This window comes from Hyposmocoma kahamanoa, unplaced genomic scaffold (genome assembly GCF_003589595.1).
Source record: "Hyposmocoma kahamanoa isolate Upper Pololo Valley unplaced genomic scaffold, ASM358959v1 78, whole genome shotgun sequence".
NCBI lineage: Eukaryota > Metazoa > Arthropoda > Insecta > Lepidoptera > Cosmopterigidae > Hyposmocoma > Hyposmocoma kahamanoa.
Window position 1 is genome coordinate 67,400 of NW_020653945.1, and position 12,618 is coordinate 80,017.

Consider the following 12,618-nt stretch of genomic DNA (forward strand, 5'->3'; position numbering starts at 1 on the left):
GTACGTCTCCGTATATTCCAAAAAATATTCTGTATTATCGTAATAAAGATAATATCTCTAACAATGCCGTGCTGTTCTATTCGGTGGTGTGGGGAAAACAGCAAAACATCTAATTACAAAACAAAAGGAATCACATTTCATCGGTAATTAAATATTAATTATGTAATTTTGCAATTTTCGTCCATTATAGCAAAGCTCAAGTTAACTGGTCGATTTGAAGTGAAACAGTTGACGACACCCGGCAATTGTTTCGATCTCGGGCTGGCCAATCGGAGCGGAGTTATCACAGTAACGATATGGCAGAATAATTTTCAAACAAATTAAATGACATTTCATCTCTATTTCTGGTTATATACAGTTTGCGGCGCCGGCGGCTCGTGCGCGCGATAAAGACGCTTCGACGCGACCTCTCTTATAGTACTTTTGTTATCAAGTATGAGTTGTTACGGGCGAAAAAGATGCGAACCCATCCTACAGTTTTACCGAAAATACGAAAACCGTAGACGAAATCCGGATAAGTAGGCCAATGAGTATTTGTATTTATTTTATATTTATATTTTTTATTCTCTCGCGACTACGTTGCAGTTAACTTCGCAAATAACTTACTACATATAAAGAATCGAATATTTATAGTTCAAAGTGATTTAGTGAGCGAGACGCACGCACGCACAAACACACGCACGCGCAAACACACGCACGCGCACACACACATTTTAATACATATTACATTAATAGCAGATATATAAACTGCCAGAAATAAATAGGTGTAACTAATTATGAGAGAAGACACAGATTTCCGTAACACAGGTCATTGAACCTAGCTCGGAAGTCAGGGCCTTACAATGAATGTAACGTTTCTGTTTAAATAAAGAATTATTATTATTATTATTTATTGTCACATGTGCACAGTCCGCTGTCACAAATGTGTTTGACTATATTATTGAAAATATCGAGCCAGAATTGAATCCCGCTTAAATTATTTATTTATTCATTCAAGAATTCGCTGTTCCGTATTGGTAGTATTTCTAAAATTGCTGAAATTATTTCTTCCGACGACATCTCAACTTGATTGATCGAAATGTAAACGTAAGTAAACGACAGAATACTACTGCGACTATTCTAACACACATCTAGCACGCGACTAGAGCGCGACACCCGTGTCGCGCCGCCCGCGTCGGGCGCCAGTGCTACGAAAACAGCACGATGTAAACCTAGACATTTAAGTCAAGCCGCACGAGCCGCCGCTTTTGCAGCCTAAACGGTATTTTGTAGCGGTAATGAAAGTGGCAGCAGGACCGCCGGAGGCTACAATAATGACAACTAAGATAGGAAACTGGAGCCGTGTAGGCCTAACCTGCGGTTCTCTCGGTCGTATAGAAAATTGGAAGGCTTGACGTCACGGTGGATGACGCCGAACGAGTGTACGTGGCGCAACGCAATCAGCAGCGCGCGCATGTACGCCGCCAGCTCCACCGCGTCCATCTCACCCACGTACTCCTGCACACAATACTACATTTCAACGATGTGCATTGCGCGGTGAGTACGACCCTGATAACGTATAAAATAAATGACAAGGCAATGTAATCCGAATATTCACCAATAGATGGTACTCCTGGCTACTGCAATATCCAATTGTAATGAACAATTTCTAGATTTACCTGACAGATAAAACTTGTGCACAATCCTAGACTTCTTGAAGTTAAAAATATCTACGTGATTATTAGAGACAAACAAACTTAAGAAACTAACCGAGAATTTCCGATGAGGTATGTAGGGCATTACAAACACTATGGTGTCCAAGTTGCGCAGACAAAGGTCCACTCCTATCACATTGTTCTTACCGCTGAAACGACAAACATTCAGTTACAACCACAAGAAGCACGGATACACATATTACTAATAATGCAATTAACTTCAATTGTTATGCTGTATTTTAAATATAATAATAATGGGACAGATGAGAGTCTCAAAAAGATACCCAAAATACTACTCGATGACAATAGTAATGTCTGGGCAAGCGAATTAATGTACAGTACAATTTTTACTTAAGACTGGACTTCCAAAATTTCATATTTTTTGAATGCATATCCTGACTCGTGCTTATGTTTGAATATGTGCCAATGCAAATTTAGATATAGTTTCCACTAAACCTTTTTCTAGTCATTGAATAAGACACTTGCATGAAAGTTGACTTTCGGTCGTTACTTTTTTAAAAATCATAGGTGTTTTGAGGTTTATCGTATATTCTTAATATATTATTTTAGTTAGTAACATAAAATTTAATACTACATAAACAAAATAAGGTATATTAATGAGTCATCAAATATATCATTATTATATATCATTTAGACATTTAATAATCTAGTAATTAACGAAAATGGCTTTGACATTTAAGCCCTTTGCTTCCGCGTAAAACGTGTAAAGGTCAAATTTACGAGAGCGACTCGTAGTGATCACCACTCAATGCCCATAAACTGTTATTTGATATAACACATTGACTCTATTATTGATAAAGCCAGGGTTTCGTTATGAGAGTGTGCAAACCTTTCGAAAATACGTGCTGCATTAAAGTGGTGTGTAATGCATACGTGTGTAGCTTACTTGAATTTGGCAGTGTTATATGGATCCCTAAATATAGTACTTACATAAACTGTATTAAACACATGCAGAAGGTATTTATTAGACATCTAAACTATAGAACTAAACTCAAAATAGGCGCTTTGTCGTCGAGTTGCGGACACCAGCCCGTTGCACCAAAGACCAAGTATAGAACTAAAAACAGTTTTAAAACTATAAAACCAAAAAAACGTAGAAGCACGCAAATATCATCGCATGAATACCCTTGAAGATCGTAGAACACTGCTGCACATGCGCGTCAGAAAATATGGTATATAAGTAGTGAATAGGCAGGTCTGGGCGCGCGTTAAGTGTGCAAATCTATAGAAGATAGGTCTAATAATATGTCTGTAGTGATTCCAAGACTGGATCGAGTTGAAAGTAGTGTTTATTGTGAGATGATTGTTTTGTGCTTGTACCTTGACAGAGGGGATTGCCTATCAAAGACGCCTCCAGTCCTATATGCTCAAAGGTAGGAATAAGTGAAATCACAGCATGTCTCAATCATACAGAAATAAGAAAAAAATTATACTTTTTCCAAACAATCTTGAAGAAAGGAATAAGATAAGATCTACGATCTAAGAGTTACTCAAAATATTACCCATATTTTGTAATATATGTTTTTTTAGGTTTTATCAGAAATTCAAGATACTGACAATGAAGAAAGATTATACAGTCGCAAGCAGTGTCAGTCTTTGTCCAGCTAGTAAGATTATTACGGACCTGATAAAAATAACCTAAAGGCTTAACTTGTTATTTTATAAATACTTAATTTCAGAGTGATGCTGATATGAACATCACTAGCACAGATGCAAGCTATGGTGGAGCCACGCATGGAATTTACATCCAATTACATTTCATCTGGAAAAATGTAAACGAATGTATGTGGCTGCTTGGTACATTATAGCACGACGAATAAAGGCTTTAATTGTAGGAAAGAGAGGAAGATTGTTATAGCATACACCATCATCATGATGTGCGAGTAGATAAAGAAATGTTACAGTGCGGAGAGCTACACTGTGGTCGTCTATGGATCGTGAAAAATTAAATTAAATTTGTAAAACAAAAATAATTCTTTTTACAACCTGTGCTTGAATTCATAGTTTTATTTGGAATCTACACTACGAAGTGTATGCCAAGCGTTTGGAAAGCTTCTATAATACCATTTGGCATAAGGTTATATAATCGGGGATAGTGCAATTACTCGTAACTAGCATTTGATTGTGGTATCCATTTCGGTCGCAAAATCAAATCCGCGTAAATGTCGTAGCAACCAAATTTGCGTGGTTTACGGGAATCTATTGTTATCATCCGTAAATAACATAAATTAATGCTTACTGTGCAAAAATGAAAGTCATAGCCATTGAAATAACAAAGTAATAACGTTAAATCCCTCTCCTGTGAAATTTGGTTTGATGAAGATGCGTGTTTTTACCAATACCACATTCGCGGATTTGCACTATCCCCGACGATATTAAGGCTAGGAGGTTTTCAAAGTATTCACTAAGACACAATCATTACGTATTGGCTTCTTTAGTTGACCATAGAAACAGACATGACTAAATCTTCCTATATACAATTGTCTTTTTTTTTTCGTATGCAGAAAGAGGCAAATAGCCAAAATAGGCAAGTGGTTGTTCGAAAACCCACTAACCCTCGACACCAGTAAAACGAAATATTCGTTTCCACAAAACTGCAGCTCCTGACCCTGACACTCAGCTTAAACTGATAATTCACGATTGCAAACCAAAAGCTGCTAGTGTTAAATCTTATAATTGCAAATGTGAGGTTATTTTACGATCAAGTACGATTAAATACTTAGGCATAGATGAACGATTTACTTTGCAAAACCATATAGAGACAACGGCTGCCAGGGTTAGAAAATTGATACATGTTTTTAAACAACTGCGTTATATAGCCAATACAGAACTCTTGAAATCAATTTACGTCGCTTTGTGAACCAATACTTAAATATTGCCTATAAGTTTGGGGCGCAGCAATAAAAACTCATATGATACCACTTGAAAGAGCACAAAGAGCGGTTCTGAAAGTAATGCTTAATAGCCATATAGACACCCCCCATCCCAACTCTACGGTGAAGCTCAGCTATTGCGTCATACTCCGGGGCAAAACCACCTAAGATTTAATAATTTTTTTTTTTTTTTAAATTACAGATATTTAGATTTCTATAAAATTCTAGTCCTTTTTAAAAAATATCTATATCACTATTTTTGTCGTAAACTTTCATTCAATATGGTTGTGCTGCGGAGCATTCTCCATGGCAGAACCACCAATAAATATCTATTACTACACATAGTATAAGCAAATATGTATATGGCATCAAATAATTCTATAACGCCGATTATGAGTCTTAGGGCCTTATATTGAATATTGTCTAGTTTTCTCAAAGCAGACATATTACAGGGTTCGAGAATAAAAATTGCGTAGTCAAAAATTCTAATTAAGGCATTGTACACCGATTTTAAAGAAAAAGAATGAGCTCCCCACCACACCTCTGTCAAACATCTTGTGATATTTAAATTTTGTTCACTTTTGGCAAGTATATATTCACAATGGGGTATAAAAAAGTAAGACGGGAATCCAAGATTACGCCTAAAAATTTCGTTTGTGATTTTATAGGAATGGACAAATCATTATACACCATAATGACGTCTGGCGGTCTAAGCTTCCTAGAAAATACAACCACAGTACTTTTAGGGACAGATAGCTCAAGCCCGTTAAATGTTAACCAACTTTCTAAATATTTAAGTGAATATTCAAAGAGTGAGATGCTGCCTGTATAGATTTGTATGTTGCGCATAAAAGGAGATCGTCAGCATACTATAGAACTTTAATATTTATAGGAAGCGACAGTTCCAAGTCATATGTGTATATATTGTACAGTAGAGGGCTGAGAACAGATCCTTGTGGCAAGCAATGTTGGGCAAAATTTAATTGTTCTGGCAATTAAAGATTGACAATTAATTAATTGTCAATTGCGAAACAGCAATTAACGATTGATCAAAGTCAAAGTCAAAGATTATTTATTCCATAGGTAAAATAAATTTACACTTGAAAACATTATTAGTTGCGAGATCAATTGTTAGTTGCGAGAACTGCAAAAACAATTGATCAATCGTTAATCGCGTATATCTACAATTAACAATTAATCAACTTTCAATCTTTTCAATGTTTTTGATTAACAATTAAAACTGACAATTATGATAAATTTATAGGGAATATGGGAAGGGGTTAGGGGGTGGGTTTACGGGGTGGGTTAGGGGTTGGGTTAAGAGGTGGGTTAGGGGGTGAGGGTGTGGGTGGGTCACTCACCCACCCCCTCAATTATGAAGCAATAATAACATTTTCACAGACAAGAAATTTGTTATAACTGCCTCCGTGGTCGAATATGGCATGGGCAATATAGTATTTGGGGTGCTGTCGTAACGAATATGGTACTTCTCTCTAAATCCCAGATGGCAGGCATGAATTTTAATGAGCACCCCCAAATACCTCGAAAATGACACCTATATTGCATTTACTTGAAAAGTCGTGTCCGCCATCTTGTATTTAGAAATAAATGCCATATTCGTAATGAGCACCCCCAAATACCTCAAAAACGATACCCAACTTGCCTATGTTTGAGAAATCGTGCCCGCCATCTTGAATTTAGAAAGGAGTGCCATATTTGTAATGAGCACCCCCAAATAACGCGAAAATGATACCCATATTGCATTTACTTGAAAAGTCGTGTCTGCCATCTAGGATTAAGAAATAAATGCTATATTCGTAATGAGCACCTCCAAATACCTCGAAAACGATACCCAACTTGCCATTATTTAAAAAATCGTGCCCGCCATCTTAGATTTAGAAATGAGTGCCATATTCGTAATGAGTGACCCACCCCTAACCCACCCCCTAACTCTCCCCCTAACCCACCCCCAAACTCACTCCTTAATAATTGCAATTAAAATCAATTGCAATTATTTTGAATTTCTGATTGAAATTGAATTGATTAACGCCCAACACTGGTGGCAAGCCTCTCCATACCACACGGGACAACTTGGTGCAGTCATGTAACTGTAAATTAATGAATCTTTCAGAAAGCAAATTGATAATGAACCTAGAATGAATAGATGGGACGTCAAACATTTGTAATTTTCTTTGGAGAATTGAAATTATAACGTTGTCATAGGCTGCACTGATATCTAGAAAAGCGGATAACTGATTCATTTAATGTAAAAGCTAAACGAATATCTGTAATAAATACACTAATATTATCGAATGTACTTTTCCCTTTTCTGAAACCAAATTGACTTCTTGATAGCAAGTTGTTGCTTTCTATAAACGATTCTAATCCGTTTTTTACTAAGTGTTCAGCAAGTTTTGCTAACACAGATGACATAGCTATGGGGCGATAGGAAGCAACTTAAGTAGATGACTTTCCAGGTTTCAAAATTGGGATAACATATTGTGACCTCCAAGAAGAGGGTATCATACCAGAGATCATTACGGAGTTTACAATATCGAGAAAATAAGCCAAAGTCTCCCCACTACTGTCAACTAAAAATGAATAAGGAATTCCATCATCACCAGGAGAGGAATCCTTTGTATAATAAGTAAGTATAACTTTTAATTCGTTAATCGAAAACAGTGAATTTAAACCAGATCCATTCATAACGAGAGGAGTAGTAAGAGCATTGAGATTGTTCTGGTACTGACGAAGGAGCCAGCTTGTCCATAAATTCGGGTGGCATCTGTTGTCTCAAGGGACTATTGAAAGCACTTCTAAATCTTTTTATATTTTGCCAGACGATCGAAGCGGTAACGTCTGGACAAATAGATGCACAGAATCGTCTCCATCCACCAGCTCGTTGCACCAAGTAGTTTTCGAAATTTTGAGATGTCATAAAATTACAATATTTCTTTTCCGCTTCTTTTCGCTTTTTAATAGCCGCAGTACATTCATTCTACCACCAAGGAAAAGGAAAGAAAGAGGAAAGGGGATTTTATTAGAACGAATTCCCTTAATTGGGAAAATGTCATCGGCGACCTCTATCACTTACTAAAGTCCGTAAGTGCATCTGAACACACAGCTTCAGTTCCCGAATATACAGTGGGAAGTGAACAAATTTTATTATTAACCTCTTGTGAAAATAAAGACCAATCACTAGGAAGGCGGTACTTCATACGCGGGGAAAGACTAGAAAAAAAAGTTTGAGGTAAATTAGGAACAGAAATGACTATGGAGTAATGATCACTACCAAAAGCAGTTGAGTGAATACTCCAAGAGAGCATAGAACCCAAATCAGGTGTGTACACAGATAAATCCGGAGCACTTAAGCCTTCATATGGACCAGTGTGCCGAGTTGGAGAGCCAGTATTTAGTATACAAAGGTGTTGTGAGTCCCATATTTCTAACATTTCTTCCCCATAACATTTGTTTGAGGAACTACACCAGGACTGATGTTGACAGTTGAAATCTCCCAACACTAAAAACGGCTTCGGTAATTGAGAAAACATATTACTGACTTCAGTATATAGAGAACATGAAGGATGAGGGATATATATATATATATATATATATGTATATATATATATATATATATATTATATATACAATACATGTTTTTAATAAGAACAGCAATGGTATCTATACCATCACTCGAAGGAGGAACAGAAAGTGGTTGAAATGGAAAAGAATCATTTACAAGGATGGCAACATCGCCATAACTATCAAATCTATCTTTTCTGACTGTGGTAAAACCAGAAAATCTAAAAGGAATTTCTGGCTTTAGCTAGGTTTCAGACAGACAGACAGCAAAAGGATTAAAATTATTAAGTAAATACATTGACCTACCAACAAATGGACGTTTGGGGTTAAAAAATGTCGGCACCTATAGGGTGTTAAAATCGTATACAGAGCGTCAATCGTGCAATAGTCTTCGTTTGTTCGACTGACAGCGCGGTTGTCAATCATGCAGTACTATAGTATAATAATCACTTGTAAAAATTACTGCAGTAAAGTGTAAAAACAGGATTTTGTATCATATTGTCACTAACCAAATATATTGTGTTATCATAGTTCTCATTTAAAAGTGTTATTTTGTACAGTTTTATAGTATTTAATTTAATTTATATATAAATGAATCGTGAGTATAAATTACATAAGTGAACAAAATAATCAAATAGCTAACTGTCCTTTTTCTACACATTGCATGCGCGGAAATAGATTATATCCGATTTTTTATTACAAGCACTTCTGCAATTTCACTGCAGGATTATTTGGTCCATTGGTGGTAAGTATATTTTTAAAAGAAGTTTCAAAATTTTGGGCAACATGGATGGTAAAATAATTGAGAACAAATTTGATCGAGAAGATAACAATTTAAGGAGAGCAATCACAAAGTCATTAATAGGTTGGTCTGGAGGAGCATTGGGAAAATTAAGAGCTGTACCATTTGTTGAAGAAGTAGAAGTTTGATAATTTTTGGCAAATGAAGCACGATCAGCTTGGTTATAACCACCAAGAGCTTTTGGTGGTGAACATGGCTTGAGGAACAGTTTTTTTGTGTGATTTATTTGGAAGTAAAGATAAAGTGGCACTAAATGAAATTCATTTATTCCAAGTAACTTACGTGAGGATGAATGTACTGCAGCAGCAAATGATTTGGATATTGTTGGAAATATCTTAGAGGCCTCCACATAGGATATGCATTTCTGAGCCATAGTAATTTAATTTCTTTTTGTCTTAAATATTCTGGACATGACTTACTTGTGGCAAAATGATAGCAATATGAACATAGATATACAACAAGATCCACTCTCTTCATCAACTTCACAAGACTCCGCAACATGGTCATCACCACACTTATAACAATGGGGCTTGGACCGACACTGTAACTTGGTGTGTCCAAACAGGCAACAATTGAAACATTGAATAGGTGGATATATGTATAGAGTAACTGGCAAGGATGTGTAGCACATAAACACATGGTCTGGGAGGACCTGACCATCAAAAGTTAAAACCACTGTTTCCAAATTGTTATATGTTACAACTGTATTGACAACTGTTTTGTATTTCATTCGCCTAACCTTCATAATTTTGCCACACCCAAAAGGTGCCAACACATTTTCAAAAATTTAATCTTCAGTGCAGTCTGCAGGGACACCTCGCACTACTCCCATCCAGGACACATTAAGTGTAGGTATAAAAGCTTTTAGTTTTGCAAGACTATGGTAATCAACAAAATTATTTGCTTCTTTAAGGTTTGAAAAGGAAAGGGATACTCTGTTTCTACCTATCCTTTTCATACTGCCATTTATGATATTTTTAAAGTTATTTTTCTTTAAAAAATTGCTGAATAGTACCGGATGGAGAGTAGCGTGGTCATCAGAATTAACTGCTTCCCTTTTTACATGGACTATGAATGGAGCAGAGTCAGTTAATTGATACTTCGGTCCACCTTGGGATTGAGGAGCAATATTGGAAGATAAAATGTCATTTTGAGAGAGAGACAGTGACGTTTTTGAGGCATTATTCTCTAGTACAGTTGTTGTATCAGAATTGGCAATAATTGCGAGGTTTTTTCGCAGCCTGGTCATCAGAGTCATAATGGCAATTAGGTGTAGCTTCATATACTTTTCCATTGCCATCTTTTTTAAGACTTACGCTTACAATGTTTGCACTTACTAGATTCAGAACATTTCCTAAAAAATTGAGGAATATTGTCTTCCATATCCATCACATTTTCCTCCCCTGTACAAATGTTAAGACCCACATGAGGTACACAACCCCCCGGGTCGTCGGGAAGTTTCTCCTCCATAACAAAAGGTATCAAAAACTCACCTACACAGAAGAACTATACTAACTAACCATCTGCACAAACTAAATAACTATTTATATACAATATAAAATAAAATAAGTTGACTGATCACTTTTAAATTCTTGTTTAGTAAAAACTCAAAAACACAACTGCCAAAATTGAAGTTGCCACGTTTTTTCAAATATGTCTATTAATAATAATAAATTACCTGAGTCAAAGACAAGGAAATAATGTGCATTTTGTCTAATAAAAATTAAAACAATGACAAGTCAATGTGCAACAAATGTAAAATTCTCATTTGCGCAAAGCACTAGGCGAACACTTGTCCTAAGTGCCTTAGAGGATAATTTTTTTTTAAATTTACATTCTTATAGTAAATTTTATTACATAAAGTTGATTTTCTAGCATTCTTAGGTATAATTATAAATCCCAAGAAGAGATCTCAATATTTTTTACTTTTGTTAAGAGCCATTTTTGTTATATTTTGACTTTTTTCAATATTAATATCAATAATCTTTAATCTTTTTATTTTATATAGCAGAATGACTCCTAATGTGACAATTACCATAAACACAACAAGTAATATACACAATCAAAATTATGTGTACTTAAATGTTCACGCATCAAATCGACATGTGGTTATCTTTAACATTCTATAAAATATGGTTATCTTTCTAGGGTTAAAATAAATTATTATTATTATATGGTACCAAATTGGTTCCCAATATTAAACCAGTATATATCCCAGGGATAAATAGCTTTTTAGGTTCCAGTACATTAATAGAATTGTGTATGCAGAGAGTAACATTCGACAAAATCTTTTAAAAAGGGTAGTCTTAAATTGTAATGAGAATAAGTAATGAAGTGGGTAATTTAGAAAAAAGAATCCAATAGGGAGGCACAGTACCCTATGTCTCTAAGGCAGCGTAGCTCGTGCTCGATGCGCGCGGGGTGCGCAGTGGGTACCAAGTGCTTGATGGCGAACCAACGCTTGGAGGCGTCAGGCAGCGGTGAGTGTGCGCGTAGCGAGCCCAGGTACACAGAGCTGAACGTGCCCTCGCCGATCTTGCGGTGTACTGTAAAGATTTTGTCGAGTCGCGGCAGCTTCGACACCAGTTCCGCGATTTGCTGCTCTGGAATACAACGGACATTGAGAGCAACAAGTGGACAACAAAGTAACCTCAAACACCGTTGTGAAATAAGTACATAATTTCAAAAACCAAACACGGAAATAACAAATGGAGAGCCTTACTTTCAGCGTCATCTTTCGTGTAACAAGACTGTCCTTCACTTTTCTTTTCACAGTTTTCATCCCATCCATTCCTATGAGTCTGTAGTAGTTCTTTTTGGATTTTAGCCTCAAAACCTCTTATTCTAGACATTACTTACTACAACGAAGCGCATGGTTTCTACTTAGAAATTTAATGTAATTGCAACACTTCCATTGCGACGCTTAAAGAAAATGGGCAAAGAAAAAATAAAGCACAGAACCAAAAATTAAACTTGTCTTGTCTCGTCGTCGCTCGAAAATTTTATTTTTATTTATTGAGCGTTGGCTACGAGGCCTTCAGCTTCAAAATGCAACATAAACTTCGTTCGAAAACATTTAAGCAATAAACACGTTCGAAAAGGAAGAGAGAGACAGATGTTAAAAAAAAGGGGTTACTATGACAACTAGAACCTGTTTGTTTGTTATGTTTGAAAGCTGTCAATAAAAGAAAAACTCTAAGTACTTTACTATTTCGATGGAGCCATAACATTTAAAAGAAGAAGAAGAAGTACTTTACAAATCTACTAGGTTAATTAAACAAGCTTAAGCTTTCCACATCTTCTATCCACCACCAACTCCCAACTACGGAGAATGACAGTATGATTATAGTGTATTATCTATGGTATATAGTGGACAAACTTGTCGTATCGCAACCATACAATTATAGCAACCAACAACGGTTGTACCAACGTAGTCATAAGTAGTCTGTAAACGAAGTGCTTAAATTCTCTTTGGTAGTCTGTGGTTGTACCTATTTAAAGTCAATGTACTTTGCAACAAACCTTACTTGTGCCTTACTTTTTAATTCTGAATCGAAGTGTTCGACGTAAATATTTACGCTGCCAGAAAATGTTTGCCAAAAAATTGCATTCTAATTTATTTATAACCTTATCCTTAACAAAAGTG

The 12,618-nt window shown here is 36.0% G+C and overlaps 1 protein-coding gene across 1 annotated transcript in view; it reads right to left on the reverse strand.

Annotated features, from left to right (window-relative positions):
* Positions 1-11,924, reverse strand: part of LOC113233204 (3-phosphoinositide-dependent protein kinase 1-like) — a 13,815-nt gene extending 1,891 nt beyond the window's left edge. The window contains exons 1-5 of the mRNA XM_026468242.1: positions 11,695-11,924; positions 11,350-11,575; positions 1,750-1,843; positions 1,322-1,497; positions 357-420 (exon numbers count right to left, since the gene is read on the reverse strand). Coding sequence (XP_026324027.1) covers positions 357-420; positions 1,322-1,497; positions 1,750-1,843; positions 11,350-11,575; positions 11,695-11,824 — 690 coding nt within the window. The 5' untranslated portion in view covers positions 11,825-11,924. The remainder of the gene's footprint in view (positions 1-356; positions 421-1,321; positions 1,498-1,749; positions 1,844-11,349; positions 11,576-11,694) is intronic.
* Between the last annotated feature and the right edge of the window lie 694 nt (positions 11,925-12,618).